The sequence below is a fragment of the Carlito syrichta genome, unplaced genomic scaffold (genome assembly GCF_000164805.1).
Source record: "Carlito syrichta isolate Samal-C Ts95f unplaced genomic scaffold, Tarsius_syrichta-2.0.1 Scaffold301835, whole genome shotgun sequence".
Lineage (NCBI taxonomy): Eukaryota > Metazoa > Chordata > Mammalia > Primates > Tarsiidae > Carlito > Carlito syrichta.
In genome coordinates, this window is record NW_007245931.1 from 6,828 (window position 1) to 26,696 (window position 19,869).

Below are 19,869 nucleotides of genomic sequence, written 5' to 3' on the forward strand. Positions count from 1 at the left end.
TTTAGACACCTAGATTAGGCTATCAAATTGCCTTAACCTATAATATAAATTATAGGTTACCTGGGCTTTTGAGGACTGGCCAGAGAATCAAAAGGAAAGATTTATAACACTGTTTTTATGATAGTACATTTTATAAATGAACTGTGGAACATAACCTATTTCTAAATAAAGTTAATTGCCTTCCTGCCTTCAAAGATGGGAGTAAAATGATCTCTTACACCCTTAAATATAAGTTAGGAGATACGGTTAGCAATATGAATAGAGCTTGATTCTCTTTCAACAAAGACATTGGGTTTAACAGATAAAAGACCTCAAAAACAGGCACTACAAAGAATATGTGAAGCTATTAACACATATCAGATGTGAGTGAATGTTAGTCAGATGTCACATTCACTCACAGTGTTTACAAGACACATATGGCTTGAGCCATCTTGGATTCTAAAAGACAAAAATGATGAATAATTATACATTAATATTCATAGATAGCATCGATTTCTTCTATTACATTTGAAGGCTTTAAAAGGACTTAATAGGAAAGACCTTTTAAATGTGATAGTGATATTTCAAAATGTGTGCTTTCTTTTCAGGACTTCCAATAGTAATCAGACATTATCATCCTGTCATACTATGGAGCCATGCTCATCAGATGAATTTTTCCAAGCCCTTAATCATGCCGAGCAAACATTTAAAAAAATGGAAAACTATTTGAGACATAAACAATTGTGTGATGTAATTTTAGTTGCTGGTGATCGCAGAATTCCAGCTCACAGGTAATTATTTTCTACATTTCTGTATGTATGAAATATTTCCTTGATAATTTAGCTATGTGTAGTAAGATATAGCTAAATGTTTTACTTTTGGGAAGGGGTATATGTTTCATGGAATTTCCACAAAGAAAGCAGTGTGTATGAAATTATTACACTTTAAGTGATCCTAAAAGGGTCATTTTTCCTCTGTTGAAGCACAATAAACAAAACATACTAACCTCAGATAAGTTAGTATTAGTGTGGTGTTCAGCTGTTATAAGCTGCTTTCATGTCATGTTCTACCTATCAAATACTTTAAATAAACTCAATGGAAATTAGAACTTGTGGGTATTTAGAAACAAAAAAGCTGGTAAAATGGAGTAGCAAAGTCTTAAGAGTTTTAAAATAGCCACATCTATCCCAACTACTGTTTGCTGATCTCTAAGTATGGAAAGCAGTGCTGGAGAAAAGCCTTTACCATAAATGACATGTTATGTCTTGACTCTGTATTAAATTGTTCATTGTCAATCATCAGTTGATTCTCAAAGGTTGTTGGTTTTTTTCTGTCCTTCAAAACTAATTAACACTCTGTCCCAAAGGTTTTTTTAAAACCCTCCAAAGTGGAAATAAGATCATTAGGAAGAATGGGCTTGGTCTTGAATCAGTTAGCTTACATTTATTGAGATACTACTATACAGTGAACAAAAGTCTGTGTTATTAGTATGAGTTTATTCAAAATGGTATTTCAACCTGAATTTTGTGGAGACATCTCAAATTCTGTTATTTCCCAGTTGAACTCATTCTCTTACCTACCACACTCATGTGAGCTAGCACCATCTCACTTAGATTACTAATGCAAGAGCCTCCTAACCAGACTCCCTGCTTCCACTTTTTTTCCCTCCGTTCTGCTTTTAATCACAGCTACCTGAGTGATCCTTTAAAATGGAACTCAGATTCGTTCTCTCGTCTGAAAGCCTTTCAGTGACTCCTCATGTCACCGAGTGTGAAAGTCAAAGTACCGGCAGTGCCTGCATGATCCAGCCTGCCTTGCCTCCCTAATGTTCTGTCCCCCCGCTTTCCTTGCTCACTCTGCACAAGCCACACAGACCCCATTGTAGTTCCCTCTATGCTGCTCCTGCTTTTGGCCTTTTGCGTTGACTACTCCTCTGCCCTTAGATACTTGCATGACTAAATCTTGCACCTCCTTCAAATATTTGCCTAAATGTCACTTTTCAATGAGATCACCTATTTAAACTCATCACTGCCAGGTGCAGTGGATCAAGCCTGTGTAATCCCAGCATTTTGGGAGGCTGTGGTGTGAGGATTGCCTGAGACCAAAGATTCAAGACCAGCCTGAGCAAATTGACAAGACTTCATCTCTACAATAAATTAAAAAATTACCCAGGTGTGATAGCGTGCACCTGTAGTTCCATCTACTTGGAAGGCCGAGGTGGAAGGATCGCCTGGGCCTAGCAGGGCAAGGCTACAGTAGCCATGAGCGTGTCACCGCACTCCAGCTGGGCGACAGACTCAAAAAAAGAAAAAGATATAAAAAGCTGGGCACGGTGTCTCAAGCCTGTAATCCCAGCACTTTGGAAGGTGGAGGCGAGACGATTGCCTGAGCTCAAGGGTTCAAGACCAGCCTGATCAACATGGTGTGACGTCGTCTCTATAATAAATCAAAAAAAATTAGCTGGGCTTGGTGGTTCCAGCTACTTGGAAGGGTGAGGAGGAAGGATCACCTGAGCTCAGTAGGTCGAGGCTGCGGTGGCCATGAGCGTGCTATTGCACTCCAGCCTGGGCAGCAGAGTGAGACTCCGACTCAAAAAAATATAAATAATAAATAAATAAACTTATCATTCTTTTCCCATTTGCCTTAACCCTACTTTTTCCCCCATAGCTCTTATCACCTTTTAATATACTACAGAATTTGCTTCTACTGTTCATTGTTTGTCTCCTTACTTTCTAAATGTAAGACTCCATGAGACAAAGGATCTTTTGTCTATCTTGTACACTGATGTATCTCAAGTATCTAGAACAGTGTTCTGTACTTACTGGGCACACATCAGTATTTGTTTAGTAAATGAATGAATGAATGAATCGATGAATCGCTATTTCTCTGAAGAAGCAAACTGAATGGCCAAAAAACATTCGAAAAACCAGTTGGGCATGGTGGTTCACATCTGTAATCCCAGCACTTTGGGATATTGAGGCGAGAGAATTTATCTAGCCCAGAAGTTCAAGACCAGCCTGGGCAATATAACAAAACCTTGTCTCTACAAAAAACAAAAAAATTAGCTGGGTATGGTGGCGCATACTTGTAGTACCAGCTACTCAGAAGGCTGGGGTGGAAGGATTGTCTGAGCCCAAGAGGTCAAGGCCACAGTAAGCTATGATTGTGTCACTGCATTCCAGCCTGGGTGACAGAGTGAGACCTCAACTCAAAAAAAAAAAAAAAAAATAGTTATCAGATGAATGAAAATTAAAACAACAATGAGATACCATTTAACACTTCACAGGTGGGCAAAAATTTGACATCTGACAATACTGTGGGGAAAATATTAGTCTTATACAATGCTTGTGGGTGTCTAAATTGGTACAGTACCTTGGAGGGCCATTTGGCAAACCTTATGACTAAAGAGTGACACTCCCGAGGAGGGAGGAAAAGGGAATAAGGAGGAATCGATATGGAAATATCAAGATATTATCCAATGAAAAAAAAAATACATGTTTCAGAAATATGTATATTTATAACTTAAATTTATATGTGACTATCAAAAGAAACATAACTAATACATATTGAATGTATTGTAATACATATAGTATATATTATAAAATAAATGCTATACCATAATAATAAAATAATACTATAATAATAAAAAATTATAATAAATGTTAAAAAACACTTGCTAAAACTATTTTCAAATGTTTCCCATATAGTCACTACTTCTGTGATTAAATTGTTTAAAAAATAGCTTAGGTGTTTTAAAAAATGATAAGCAAAAATAACTTTTACATTTTTTTCTTTTTTTATATAGTTGATTTGGTGCTATGGTCTTGTAGCTTGTTTTCTGGATATTATAAAGCAAATGTGAGTAGTGAGCAGACAAATCATTTACCTTGGCAGAAACTTTTCAGCAATGGTAATTTATTATTCAAAGGAAGGAAATAGAGCATAAAGCAATTTGTCAAACTTAAAATGCATTTCACAGTACCATGCACTTTCTATGAACAACAATTTTTTTTAAAAGAAGCATTTATTAATGAACATTGACTTTAATGTGGTCATTGATTTTTTTTTTTTTTTTTTCTGGTGTGTTCTCAGATTGGTGCTCTCCTCTGTCTCAGATTATTTTGCTGCCATGTTTACTAATGATGTCAGAGAAGCAAGACAAGAAGAAATAAAAATGGAAGGTGTAGAACCAGATTCTTTATGGTCTTTGATTCAGTATGCATATACAGGTAATAAGTCTGAAAATGTAAATGAAAGCCTCTTAGATTTATGTTGTATTATTAGATTTTAGATTACTGCCTTTAAAAAGCAGGACATAACTAACAGTTAATTCTGCTATTGTCATCACTACTCCTGCTGATTTAACTTGGTGGTAGATTAAAATCTCCATATTAAAACCTTTATAATGGTATTTTACAATGGTAATATAATTAAATGAGTTAGTATCAAATTTTGTATGTGAAATCTGAGTTACACAGGTATATATTAATAGTAGATATGTTACTAATTAATGCGTCATTTTAAAATTTTGAAAATAAGACATTAGTTTTTTCTTTCAGTAGAAGTCACAAAAAGCTAATAATATTCTTCCACATTTAGTACTTTTATTTTCTTTTCAGAATGTCTTAAACCATGAAGGTCTGTAATACATGTAATGAGCTCCTGTTTAGAAATATTACTGTTAGCCTCAATCATTTTATAAAATAAGGTTAACTTAGTTTCATAGCTAATAGCATTTCTTTTTATCATTAAGGCCGCCTCGAATTAAAAGAAGATAATATTGAGTGCCTGTTATCTACAGCTTGCCTTCTTCAGCTTTCTCAGGTTGTGGAAGCATGCTGTAAATTTTTAATGAAACAGCTTCATCCATCCAACTGTCTTGGAATCCGTTCTTTTGCTGATGCCCAAGGTTGTACAGATTTGCATAAAGTGGCTCACAATTATACTATGGTATGTATTTTTTGGAAAATGGGAAGGTATATCCTCTATGCCTTATTCCTTATTGTTGCAGCTTATCTACATGTTGCTATTTTCCCGTGGCTCTGCCACATATCTTGAAGTTCAGGCTCATTGTCAGTGTCATATTTTTATTGAGTTATGAGGGAAAAGCACCAAGTAGTACTTCTCCTGGTTATATGAGTCAAGCCCTAATTGTTATAGTCACTGAAAAAGCAGAACTATGCCATAGGACTGCTCCATTTTCAGATCTACTACATTTTAAAGGATGACTTTCCCAAACATTTTACTTTGTAGCACATGGATGAATTTCAGAATTGTTCATATCTTCACTTATGGAAATTGGTGGTAGTTGTTGTAGCATATTAATAGAGCACAAATAAGTGACTTTTCATTCAAATTAACTGATTATATTTTTAAAGTATTTTGCTTAACCATGTAGCATGATGTTCCTATCAATTGTAGCAAATTATATGCTCAAAATAAATCATAGAGGAGGTTCTGACTCAGTAGCCTAAAGGATAGTGGAATGCAAATTGAGCGAGGATAACAGAAAATAGGGGCATATTGAGGGCATATTGTGAGGATCAGCCTTCACAGTCTTAACAGTAGAGGGCACCGTGAAGGGAGGGTATGTGGATTTTTAAAGACTGACCAAGTTGCTACACTACAGCAGTTAGTTCTTCACACCCGGACAATGATTGAAGACTGTTGCTTTAAATGCTTCAATTAGTTACAGTTTCTAAGAAAAGAAAGAATGTGAATATTCATATGTATGTGTACAGTTATCCATATTACTAATTTCATCAACTTTAGATGTTATTTTGTCTTCTCCTGTCTATTCACCATCCTTCCACTGAGTTGGCTGGGATGTGAAGATTTTAACAGTGCTTTAGGAACCTTTCATTAGAGAAATAAAGATTGGGAAAAATTATAAGAATAAGTTTTACAAATTATTAATTATTGAGAAGATTAAGTCTGCCTACTTCATAAGTCTGCCTACTTGATGTGAGGACTAAAAGAGTTAATAGAAATCTATCACTCAAAACAGTGATTGGCACGTTGTCTATCCAGTCAATAAGTATTTTCACATTGTCATCATCATTACATAGATTTAATCTATTCAACATAGTAGAGATTTATGTGAAGGAGCAAAAGCACTCATACAAAACCACAGCCTTTCTAACTGGTGTGTCTTCCTGTGGTGTAACTACTACTTAGGAATGTTTCTTATTTGTAGTCATCACAGAGTCTCCACTGAAAAAACAAGAAATTTTGCATAGGACAGTAATATACATACCTACCATGATATTTAGTTAACATTTAAAAAATTAAGTCCATTGAAACATTTCCCAGCTGGGTGTGGTATCTCACTCCTATAATCCCAGCACTTTGGAAGGCAGAGGCAAGAGGATTGCCTGACCCAGGAGTTCCACACCAATCTGGGCAACTTGGTGAGACCTCATCTCTACAGTAATTTTTTAAGAATTAGCCTGGTGTAGTGGCCCACTCCTGTAGTTCCAGCTATTTGGAAGGCTGAGGAGGAAGTATTACCTGAATCCTGCTGGTGGAGGCTGCAGTGGCCATGAGCATGCTACTGTACTCCAGCCTGAGCAACAGTGAGACTGACTCTTAAAAAAAAAAGAGAAAGAAACAGTTCCCTCCCTTGGTCTTTATCATTCTTTGTAGATTTCTCATTTTAACCTTACACCCGTAGTTTCAAATATTTTTTCAGAATAAGATGACTATAAATAAATAAAATAAAGTTGGATTCTTTTCTTCATGATAAGTTCATAATTTAATATCTTTTTTCTAGGAAGGGATTTTATTCATGTGAAAACATTTCTATGCATTTAGGTCATTCCTGTTATTTACAGTAGAGGCACAATTGCTGCTTAAGTCTTACTCATAGATTAAATGTAAATTAGCTGAATGTTTTAAAAACTATTTTCATAGCCAGTTAGTTGTGGTAGATTTCCCCCCCCCTCAGGGCCATTATTTAATCTTATTTCAACAGAGAAATAAAATTGAATTCTAATAACAATAATTTAGAGGCTGATTGTCTGATTTGAGTGGTTACTATGGGAACTGAATGAAAATGTATAGCAAAATTTAATCTTCAATTTAAATAAATGCTTCAATAATTTCATTTGCTGCAAAACTATTTCAGAATGAGAAAGGGTACAATGCTAGCAAGTGTTTGTAGCATGATAGTTGTTTGTATCATAAAATGGATTTAAAATATAAGCTTAATGCCATGCCAGTGAGTTCAGTCAGATATTGGTGCATGTACTGGACATGTTCTTTGAGCCTGCACGAATACAAGTAGGGAAGGTGAAGAGTTCCTTCTCAGGGCCCTCAAGTGTGGAAACCTGTTTTCTCATTTTGACTGCCATGGAACATGACCTGAAGCTAGTCATTTAACCTCTAAGAAAAGGCTAAGATTGGTTATATAATTGTCATTATTTAATGTCATCATGAACTTATGAAACAAATATAAATAATTTTAAATTTTAATTTTGTTTCTCAATCTAGAAAACTTACAAAAACATTGAATTCTGCTAAAATAACTGTTTCAAAATCAGATTAATCCTTTTGAAAAGCCCTTTGTGTTTATCTTTGAGTTCAGTAGTATTTCATAAATCATTGAAAATTTTTCACTTAATATAAATTATACTAGAATGAAATAGCCATTGGTCTGAAATAGATGTGTCAACAAATAATTCATCAAATTAATATTTATATATTTGCAATATATAATTTATATTTATAATCCTTTTCTTCCTAATGAAATGCAACTAATACCATTTGTAAGTATGGCAGTAGTTACCTCAGTGTTGTATAAATATATGTTGATTATACTATACGCTGTACCTTTAAACAATCAGAAATATATCTTATTTTGATTTCTTTAGAATCTTACCTAACATTGTATAATAAATATCTTTCCATGTAGCTGTGTGATTTTTGTCCTTGAAATTTTTAATGCCTGTTTAAAATGCAGCTACCTATAACTGTTTCCCTTTTTTATCATAAATAATAATACAGAGAAGCACTGTTAGGCATTCAGCTTTGTTTTCTGCTTACAAATTATTTATTACTTAAACTACAAGTTGAATAACTGGATTGAGTGTTTCAACATTTTTATAGCTCTCTGTGTTACCAAATCATTTTATAATGTCAGTATACAATTGAGTAGAACAATTTTCTTGAAGCCATTCCATTATTGAGGTTTTATTAGGATATATTTCTGAAAATGACAATCAGTCATTTAAAATAGATTGATTTGGGCATCTTTTAACAAATCATGATTGATTAGAGCAATTTAATTTAGTTAATTATTCATGGATGGTTTTCCTCTTAAGAATTTGTGCTGAAAGAAATGTCGACACAAGATCTATTTTAGATCAGTACCTCACTCAGGTTGCCACAGGCTATATAGAAAAAATAATTCTCATTTTAATATGGAAGGCAGTTATTGGTAGTCTTTATGTTTAGCTCTAATCTAAACAGCCTTAGCTACTTTGCTAAAACTCTGCTTGCTGAGACAGTGATAGTACATTAGGAAGTGTAAGAAAAGCATTAAGGGACAACATGTCTAGCATTTGCATTTATATTATAACTCTGGCAACCATGTTTATCTTTGTAACCTTTCATATCATAGAGTTTGTTTTCCTTCTCTCCAGATTATTTAGTGTGATACCTATAAAGATCAACTCACACCCAAGGGCATTTCTATCTCCCATTTCAAATTATAAAGAGTTTGATTATAGCATGTGGCCAGAACTGAGTCATCTTCAGTTTAAGGTCCTGGTCCCAGTACATTCTAGGTCAACACTTTTGCTTTAGTTCGTTATCCTGTGATACCAAAAGAACTTTGTAAAGAAATAAGAGCCAAGCTGGGCTCGGTGGCTCAGCCTGTAATCCCACACTTTGGGAGGCCGAGGTGAGTGAATTGCCTGAGCCCGCGGGTTCGAGACCTACCTGGGTAAGTTGGCGTGACCTCATCTCTACAATAAATCAAAAAAATTAGCCGGGCATGGTAGCGCGTGCCTGTAGTTCCAGCTACTTGGAAGGCTGAGGCGGAAGGGTCACCGGAGCCCAGCAGGTCGAGGCTGCAGTGACCAGGAGCGGCTACTGCACTCCAGTCTGGGCAACAGAGTGAGACTCCCAACTCAAAAACAAAAAACAAACAAAAAAAGAAATCAGATCCAAAGAGACTAAAAATTTCAAAAACAGACCTGAAATCCTAGGTGGTCTTATAAATAACATTAAAACAGTATTAAAAGACAGTTTGATTCTAAGACAAATACTCTTCCAGGCATAGTCTAGGAAGATTTCTGTAGTCTAAAATGATCCTGGGAAGTCTAGTCAGCCTGGAGGCTATTTCTGGGTAAGAGAAATAATTTCAGTTTCATCCAGGTATTTGGCTCCACTGTTGACCAAATTCTTCAGCAACCACAAATCTAAACTAACTTCTGATGTTAGAGTATCATACATTTCAGTGTCTAGTTCATTTTTTCTATCTTCCTTCAGAAGACTTTCCAGAATGATCTCCAAATGTGTTCAAAGCAACACCTAAATGTCAGGTCCATTTTTAAATGTAATAAGTAATACAACACTTTAATTATTCTTATATCTGCATAACAACATAATTGCAGCTTAAATGATTTTTTTCTGCTATGTTTCTTTCCTAGCAAGTGGTAATACATTGTAAGGTCTAAAATATAAATTGTGTTTTGGCATTTGTTGTAAAAAAAAAACCAAACCTACTGGTTTCTTTTAAATAAAATGACCTGAAGGGCCATTATTATTTATGTGCTGTTTTCTTCCCTCTAGGAGCACTTCATGGAAGTAATCAGAAACCAGGAATTTGTATTATTACCAGCCAGCGAAATCGCAAAGCTCCTGGCTAGTGATGACATGAACATTCCTAATGAGGAGACAATATTGAATGCTCTTCTTACTTGGGTTCGTCATGATTTGGAACAGAGACGGAAAGATCTCAGTAAACTTTTGGCTTATATTAGGCTACCTCTTCTTGCACCACAGGTAACTCATAGGTTCTTATTTATATACTTTTCCTTTGCTTATTATATCAAATAAGGTCATTTCACATATATTCCTATGAAATGTATAGGTAAAAAGATAGTAAAGTAACAAGATTCTGCCTATATTTTCAGTCCAAAATGCCTGGCTACCCAAATGACACCAGTTAACATTCTTGATTTGGAGTTAGTAATTTTATTTGACTCAGCTACAAACCTATCCTGCCAATGGGATGAGATTTAATAAAACTGCTAATAAAAGAAACACTTGACTTCAGGAACTCAAAAAATTTAGATTAATTCATTTGCCACATGTTTATTATGTATTCATTAAGTACTAGATTCTGGTGATAGATAGATTAGTAAGGTAGGATAATAGTTCTAGCTGTGACATTTTAAGACTGTGACTTGGCATATTCACATACCTCAGTTTCTTCATCTGTGAAGTGGAGATAACATCCTCCCTGACTATCTCACAGATTACTATGAGGATTAGAAACATGCTCTGTGAAGAAAAATGTGCTATGAATAATATTATTTAAGAATTAAAAGATATTTAGTTAATGCATTCAGGATTATCAGTCATAACAGATTTGCACACATGGTTTCCCCTTTTTTATAATTTGCACTGGAATATGCAAAAAATTTTCCCTGCATACTTTGCTGCCTGTCTGAAGCCCTTGAATGGAGAAAGAGGCCTTGAAAGCAGAGAAAGAATAAGCTGTTACTGTTCAAGGTCAGGCTTGCTTTTCTTCTTTTATTTACAGTACCATAAGTAATATCTTATTTGTATCTTGAGCATAATGTATTATTTCCTGCTGTTGTGAGCAAAAGTTACTGTTTGCTGTCTACCTTACAGAAACAAAAAAAATCAATGCTGATGCTTTATAAGTCCTTCTTCTTCAGAGTTAGAGTAGTGTATGAATACATAGGAATGAAACTGCAAGAACTGATGACAATTTAGGAAAAGTAATATAATATTTCTCTTGAAATCGGATTTAAAGAAGGGTGTTATGTTTTTACCGCTACTTAGCAGATTTTAAAAAATTCTTTCTAGATGAAATAAGATCTGAAAAGTCCTATCAGATTTTGAAAAGAATCTGCAACTAAGTAACCTGGCAGTTTGCTTCAGTTCTACAGTTTTAAATATTTTTGATACTATATTTGCATGGCTCTCAGAGACCCTTAACATTTCTGTTATCCAAGATACTGCTATAGTAATAGCCCTAAGTTCTTAGAGTTGAAAGGTACTTTGGAAATCATTTGGTCTAACACCTGTTGTACAAATGAAGTGACAGACCAAAGAGTAAAATCACAAAGTGACCACATAAATTCCTCTCATTGTAGTTTTATTTGGCCTTGATACTGGGCTATATCACAAAACTAATGAGAGGCAGAGGTAGGACTTGCACCCAATTATAGTTCTGTGTCTTTTCCACTAAGCCATTCTGTCTCTTGAATGTACTATGTATATGATTGCTGGGGGTAGAGAAGGATATTAGATAAGGAAGAAATTGATTTAAAAAGAAATCAGTGATTACAATGAGGTGAAGACTGACAGATAGATGAACATGACATCATGAAACTAGTAGGCATAGCCTACCCAAATTGATGGTGGGGAAGCAGAGAGCACTTCCTGTTATTTGATCTACTTTAGGAATTAGCCAAAAGAGAGGGCATGATATTCAGGAGGATAGGAGGTTGTATCTTGTTATGGTGTCATGAGTGAATATATTGTGTTCTGGAATTTGAAGATACCTTGCATAGCTAGAGTGCAGGGGAAAAAAGAGGGCCATGTCAAGAGATGCAGCTGGAGAGGAAACTGGAGATCCTCTAGGCAGTGCCAAGGAGTTTGGATTTTGTCCTAAAAGCAATGAAGAAGCACCAAAGGGTTTTTAACAGGGGAATGGCATATCAGTAATGTTATTTTGGAAAGAATTCTGTAACTGCATTGTCAAGAATGGATCTGAGGGGTCAAAGCCAGAAACTCGTTAGGAATTCAGACAAGTGAATCAAGTTCTCTCTAGCAGTGGAAATAGACAGAAATGACCAGGCTCAAAAGCTATTAACAAGGTCAAACTGACACAATTTAATGACTGACTCAGTGGTGAAGGATACCAAAAAAAAAAAAAAAAAAGTCCGAATGATTAGAGTAATGAGGGTTAATGAGGAAGCTGTCAGTTGAAGCAAGGAATACAGGATGAAGAGCTAAGTGAGAGAAAATTGTGTTCCCAGAGCTACATGGCACCTTTAATCCTCTTAGAGTCTGAGAAGAAACTTTGAAAACTGCTTATTTAAGCTATTGAAGCCAAAGGAAAGAGAATGACACGGGCCAAGGAGAACACAGGAGTGCTAGGGATGGAACCCTAGGAAACACTAATATTTAGTGATTGTTCCCAAACCTGGCTAAATGCCTGTAGTGCTATTAAAAATTGATTCCAGCTTCATAAAAGGAGGAAGTTTTAACATCATCAGATGTTATGGAAAAGACAAATAAGTAGGGAAAATCCACTGGATAAGCCCAGTGCTTCTCTAAGTGTGACGCCCCAGAGTAGGATCATATTGTCAACATCATTAGTTGTTGGGAAAATACAAAATAAAATCACAGTTTCCACCTATCCAAGTGGCTAAAATAAAGAGACAGGTAGTAACAATTGGTGAGGACGTACAGAAACAATGACCTTCCTGTGATGCTGGACGGGAATGTGAAATGGTATATCACTACCCGGGAACTTGTGTGAAATGAAGATTATTAGACCTCACCACATACCTACTGAATGTGAAACTCTGAGTTGGGGTCTAGCAAATTGTGTTTTAATAAGCCCTCCAATGGCTTTGATGCACCCTCAAGTTTGAGAACCACTGTCCACAATGAATAGTGGTGACAGAAGCCACATTTCCTTGTATGTCTTGAAGAAAGTACTTCACCTCTCTGAGTAACATTTTTCTTTTCCTCAGGGATGATACTGTGTTGCAGTATTGTGAAAATTAAAGGTTCTAGCAGTGGTTTTTCTCATTGTAAAAAGTGAAGGACAATATTGCAGAATTAGAGTAATCAAGTAATAAAGGTTTGAAGTAAACACTCAAATTATCAAGAAAATGTTAACTTGTATTCTGTATGTTTCCTTTTAAAAGATAGGAAAACATAAGTATCAAATTATATAATGCCAGTCAAATAATAAGTTACTAATATTTAAACATTGGGATTAGAACTAATTACCTAGAGAATATATTTTTGTGAAATAGTGTCTTTCTCTATGATACCAACTAAATGAGGCTTCATTCTACTCTTGTTAATGTGAAACATTCAGTTTAGCCTAGCTAGAAGAGTTCAGCTTACATAGAGTAATTTTATTATAGTCTCTTCAGCAGTAGATCCTTAACGTGATGTAGGAAATAATGTATGTAATTGTAATCCTCTACCAAATGTTCATTTTTGTGTGACTTAAAAAAAATAACTCTAAGCCGGGCTTGGTGGCTCAGCCTGTAATCCCGTGCCTTGGGAGGCTGAGATGAGTAGATTGCCTGAGCCCGCCGGTTTGAGACCTGCCTGGGTAACTTGGCGAGACCTCATCTCTACAATAAATCAAAAAAATTAGCTAGGTGTGGTAGCGCGCACCTGTAGTTCCAGCTACTTGGAAGGCTGAGGCGGAAGGATCGCCAGAGCCCAGCAGGTCGAGGCTGCGGTAGCCAGGAGCGGCCACTGCATTCCAGTGTGGGCGACAGAGTGAGACTCCAACTCAAAAAAAAAAAAAAAGGAATCAGATCCGAAGAGACTAAAAATTTCAAAACAGACCTGAAAAGCCATATGATTATATCAGTAAAAATATGAAAGTTAATTTAAAAATTTAGCAAGCATTCTTAATTTAAAACTCTAAAATAGAAGAGGCAGCCTAAGTATAATAAAGGTATATTACTAAATGCTACAGAAACTATTATCCTAAATAGTGAAACACTCAAATTGTATCAATTCAAGCCAGAAACAGGGATACTACATATTACCCTAGTTATTTAACATTACTTTGAAGCTATCAGCAATTGCAATAATTGAATCAAATAATTGATGTACACATTAGAAAAATATGTCCAAACATCCCTGTTTTGTGATGATGATGATTATAACCATAGCACCATAACAGCTAAAGCTTAATAAGGAGATGATAAAGCAATAGGTTAAAAATAGTAATCAGTAGATTTTCTATCCTCTGGCAAGACATATACAAAATAAAAATTTTAAAAATCCATTCCTAATAACAAAAATAATAAAATATACAGAAATATATTTAAAAAGAGAAAGATATAATATGAAGAAAGTCATAAATGAATAGAAAGATTTCTTAAGCAGAAAGACTTAATATCATAAAAATGTGAATTCTCCAAAAATTAATAAATGGAATGTAATCCTATTAGAATTCTAATAGAATCAGCATGATGAAAAGGAATTGGATAAATTTGTCTTAAGTTTATATGGAAAATAAAGGCTCAAAAATAGCCAAGAGGCTGGGTTCGGTGGCCCAGACTATAATGCCATCACTTTGGGGGGTGGAGGCAAGTGGATTGTCTGAGCCTCAGGGTTCAAGAACCACCCAGGCAATTTGGTGAGACCTCATCTTTAAATCAAGAATTAGCCAGGTGTGGTAGCACATGCCTGTAGTTCTGGCTACTTGGAAGGCTGAGGCAGAAGGATCGCTGGAGCCCAGCAAGTCGATGCTAGGGTGGTCGTGAATATGCCACTGCACTCCAGCCTGGGCAACAGAGTGAAACTCCAATGAAAAAAAAAAAAAAGATAGCCAAGAAAACTACGAAAGTTAACAGCAAGGGAGCAAGGAGAGACTTACACTATTGGATATCAGAATATGCTATAAAGACATTGTCATAAAATATGGTATTAGAATAAGAAAAGATAAATAGATCAATGGAACAGAATAAAGAATCAAAAAACAGAGCTCACATGTATTGAAATCTATTTATGAGAATGTCATATTTGACCAAGGTTCAACACAGTTGGAAATGGGGGGCTTATTTGATAAATATTGCTGGTACAGAACTGGCTGTTTATCTGAAAGAAAATAAAAATGCCTCTCATATTCTATATAGAAATGAATTTCAAAAAAATTAATTTAATATGTATTAATGGCCTAAATGAAAAAAATAAAGCAGTAAAATCTTATCAGATAATGTGTGCAACTATATCCACAAACAAGAGCAGAAAGACTTCCTGACCAGGAGTGGAAACTCAGAAACTATGAAAAGAAAGACATATATTTGATAACCTAAAATGAAAATTATTTGTACAGAAAAGTTATTATGAAACAACCTTAGTAGACAGCTGATAACCCTAGAAAAATACAGTTGGAAAAAAAAGATTAGTATACAAGTGTATTATAAAGAAATTATAAATTTCCAATCAAAAGATGAACAACTTAATAGAAAAAAAGGAGGCAAAGGAAGAAGAAAAATTACAAATTACCAAAATATAAAAAGATGCTCATTGGGAAAATTCAAATTAGGGGGAATGTATAATATCATTAACAAAAATTTAGAAAGCTAAAAGCACTTATTCGTGGCAGGAATGTTATGTTCTCATACATGACTAATGCAAATATGAATTATTACAGCTTCTTTGGAAAGCAATCTGACATTTATGTATATACAGACATAACATATATATACACATACACCCCCCCATTACCTGCCTGGAGTCAATTCAGTTCCTAGAAATCTATTCCATACAGGTAAAATTAGTGCATAAAGATTTCTGTATATGTTTTTAGTAGGAAAAAAAGCCATATAGGCATATGTACATACATACATATATATACATACTGGAAACAAAATAAATGTCTATAATGAGGAAATGACTGAAAAAATTGGTAAATCTATATGCTGTTAAATATTTAATCATTAAAAAGAATAAATCAGAACTATACTTTTTTAGAAGACTTGGAGGAATTTTCATGAGATATGTTGAGTAAAAATGGTAAGATGCAGCAAACTAATAAAACAATGAATAAAAGAAAAAACTATACTTACTGCATATATTTGTATGCCTATAAGGATTATGTCAGCAGAAGAGTTCATAAATATGGAGAAAAATATGAAAAGATGCTCACTAGATTTTGTATAAGGCAGGGAAGGATTGTGGGATGGGGAGAGGTGATAGAGAACCAGAAGCAAAAGGAAAAGACTTACATTAAATTTAAAAAAAAAATTTTTTTTTTACTTAATCTCCAATGTGATGGTATTTTTATCTGACTTTATTTATTCTTATAGAACTTTTTAAGAAGCTAGTAACCATATTTGCACATTTATATAAAATTAAATAGAATTCAGTGAGGCACAAGGATTTTAATTGCTTTTTAGAATGATCATTGTTTAGAGTTCTTTGCCCCTTGAGAAATTGGTAAATTTTGTTTTTGCTGTTGTTGTTTGGACATCATTTAGAGAAGTTAGGTAAATGCAGTCTAATTAGTCAACTCCGACTCATAATTCTTCTTCTTCAATTAAAATTATTTCTAATTTAAAAAATAAAATTATTTATCTCAGAAAATCTTGAGATTATAGAAGAGCAGTTAGAAGTATTTTAAAAACACCATAAGAATGTATTTTAAAAGCACCAGTATTCCTACTACCCAGAGATAAGCACTGCAGTATTAAGATTTTAGACTATAACATGTTCCTCAGTTTTTGTTTTTCAATATAATTTAAGGTATAAATTTTATAAATATTGCATATTTTAGTTAGAAATATGTACCCATACCTGATTCTTTTAAAATGTGAGATAATTTCCATTTGAGAACTATATCATTTATTGTTTAATTTTACCATTTTCTTAGTCATTGAGTGTACATACCTACTGTTCTTTTCTAGTTCCTGGCAGACATGGAAAATAATGCACTTTTTCGAGATGATATAGAATGCCAGAAACTCATTATGGAAGCAATGAAGTATCATTTATTACCAGAGAGACGACCCATGTTGCAAAGTCCTCGGACAAAACCTAGGAAGTCAACTGTTGGTACATTATTTGCAATTGGGGGAATGGATTCAACAAAAGGTATTGAACAATTTTTTATTTGGAGGGAATTAGAGAAAAAAGTATTTTAATAACTATCTATATGGCCAAAGAACTCTGGAGAAATGGCTGGCTGCAGGACAGAAACGACTGGTTGCAAGATAAGCCTAGAACATCCTCTACTACCAGAAAGTAAGGAAGTGCTCAGAGTGGTGACGATGGGTCAGAACACATAGGAAACAACTTGGAGGGGCTACCACTGCCCAAGTCTGGAATAACTTGAACATCAATGTAAAAAATGATAGTAAAAGATTGTAACCTACTAAATCAATGTGTCCATGATTCCACACTGATACAAATAAAGAAGGGAGAAAAGAAAGCTCTTGCTTATGGTAGAGGAAGATGCAGCATTCTTCACTTATTAGTGTATTATTAGTGTATTATTAGTGCAAACTAATAAACGTTGAAGGAAATATGACATTAGAAGAGCTACTATTTGACATCCATAATAATGTGATCAATTCAGTGAAGAATCAACAATGGATGCTGAGACAAGTGGGTGAAAGTTTGAGGAAAAGAGGATATTTATCCAAGAAGTAACTCTCAGCCTCATTTAATTAGTTACGAAAAGCAAAATAGTGTGTTTCCAGTGGAGGAACCCTTCACAAAGGTGGTCAAAGGTAATGTTGCCAGAAGTGAACCTAAGCAGCCCCAAGTGTCTCTGATAGGATGCACTGAGAACTCAGCAGTACATCTGTGGTATTCTTGCCAAAAATATGTAACTTGAATTTAATCATGAGGAGAAAACAAGCAAATCTAAGCTGAGAAACATTCTACAAAATAACTTGTCTGTCTGTAGTACTAAAAAAAAGTCAATGTCATACAAAAAGATGCAGAAATTGTTCCAGATTACAGAAGACTAAAGAGACATGACAGCTATTATAATGCTTCACCTTGGATTTTCTTTTGCTCTAAAGGACGTAACTTGAGACAAATGATAAAATCCAAATGAGGCCTGTAGGTTAGATTATAGCATTGTGTAAATGTTAACTTCCAGATTTGATTATTGTATTTTGGTTTTAAAACAAAATTTCTTATTCTCTTATTAATATTGGGGGTATAAAGGCATCATTTCTGCAACTTTAAACAGTTCAGGAAAAAATACATGCATACATACATGCAAAGCAAATGGAGTAAAATGTAAACATTCAGAAAATCTTGGTCACAGGTATCTAGGAACTCTTTGTACCTTTCTTGCAACAGTTGTTACTAATATTAAAACTAAAAACAATGAGCACTATATACAGTGTCTATTGGGTACAGGTATTGTGCTAGAAGCTTTCTGTGTATTATCTCTCAGTATACATTGATCTCTTCTTTCTCTGAATTCCTCGTACTAATAACCTGCAGTCCTCTGACAATACCTCTCTGACTTCTGGCCACCTCTCTGATCTCAGCTCTGCTTCTTCCCTCACTGATCTTTCTATTCCAGCTAGCCATAACCCATTGACCTCCTCGTTCATCTAACATGCCAAACATTTTATCCACATCAGGGATATTGCATTAGAATGTCCTCTCACTGGAATACTCTGTCCCCTGATATTGAAATACCTAGAAGAAATTATTCACTCAGATATCCTCTCAGATGTCAGCTTACCAAAGAAGACTTCCATGACCTCTTGCCCAGTAATTTCTGACTTCTTTCTATTGCTCTTTATCTCCTTACTGTGCATTGTTTCTTCATAACAAATGAATTTGTTTATGATCTGTCCCTCTTACCCCCAAATAAGCTTCAGAAAAGCAAGGAATTTGTTTTCTTAACTCATATATTCCCAGAGCCTTCCTTATAGATGGCAACAGTGAGTATTTGTCACATGAATGAAGATTGTCCTTTGCCATCTCTTGAATTAATTGTACTAGAGCCCTTGATGTATTAATCACATTTAGAGTTTCTCTCCTATGTGATATCTGTAGGGAATATAAAATTGTGAGCTCTAATTGAAAGTGTTGTATTATTATTTAACTTTTCAGTTTGTAGCAGTAAAGACAATAAAATCAATAAATAATCTCTCTCCCTCTCTACATTTCTCCCCTTCTCCCCCTCTCTCCCTCTCTTTCCTCCCCCTCTCACCCTCCCCCTCTCCCCTCCCCTTCTCTTTCTCTCCCCCCTTACCCTCTCCCCTCTGCTCTATCCTGCTCAAGCTATCTTCCCTGGCCTAAATTTATCCTATTCCCAATATCTTTGTAATGAAGAGAAGTTTGCATTAGTCAGATGGTAGTCTGATCATTGGTCTCTTGGTCCCTTTGTATATCTGTTTTGTTTAGTGCCTAATAGATAAGCTAATAATGGTTCTAAATAGCCACTAAGAAAATGTTAGAGTGTATTTGTGCTTACGTTTTTAAAGGTTAATTCTTCAGTATAAATTAGAGAAGTACCAAGCTTTTACATAGAATTTTACAATTATTAGGTTTTGTTATTTTGGGATATTTGGATTTAAAAAAAAAAATATATATATATATATATATTTGAGATTGTGTTTTAATATTTTATGTTTTAAGAATTGTGTTCAAAATTAGCAAAAGAACTTTTAGTTACTAATTCATGATACTGCTTAGTAAATAAGATCTAAGAAAACTTAAAATTCAAAAGATAAATATTCCCTAAGCCGGGCTCGGTGGCTCCGCCTATAATCCCATGCTTTGGGAGGCCGAGGTGAGTGGATTGCCTGAGCCCGCAGGTTCGAGACCCGCCTGGGCAACTTGGCGAGACCTCAACGCTACAATAAATCAAAAATTAGCTGGGCATGGTAGCGCGCGCCTGTAGTTCCAGCTACTTGGAAAGCTGAGGCGGAAGGATTGCCGGAGCCCAGC

At 34.9% G+C, this 19,869-nt stretch overlaps 1 protein-coding gene across 3 annotated transcripts in view; it reads left to right on the plus strand.

Annotated features, from left to right (window-relative positions):
* The first annotated feature begins 538 nt into the window (after positions 1-538).
* KLHL5 (kelch like family member 5) overlaps positions 539-19,869 on the plus strand; it is a 51,805-nt gene continuing 32,474 nt past the window's right edge. For 2 of the 3 annotated variants that reach the window (XM_008055366.1, XM_021711051.1), the window contains exons 1-5: positions 578-770; positions 4,072-4,208; positions 4,733-4,929; positions 9,775-9,987; positions 16,854-17,040. In XM_008055366.1, the coding sequence (XP_008053557.1) occupies positions 628-770; positions 4,072-4,208; positions 4,733-4,929; positions 9,775-9,987; positions 16,854-17,040 (877 nt within the window). In that variant the 5' untranslated portion in view covers positions 578-627. Of the gene's footprint in view, positions 771-4,071; positions 4,209-4,732; positions 4,930-9,774; positions 9,988-16,853; positions 17,041-19,869 lie in introns of all 3 variants that reach the window. The other variant, XM_008055365.1, reaches the window with a different exon arrangement.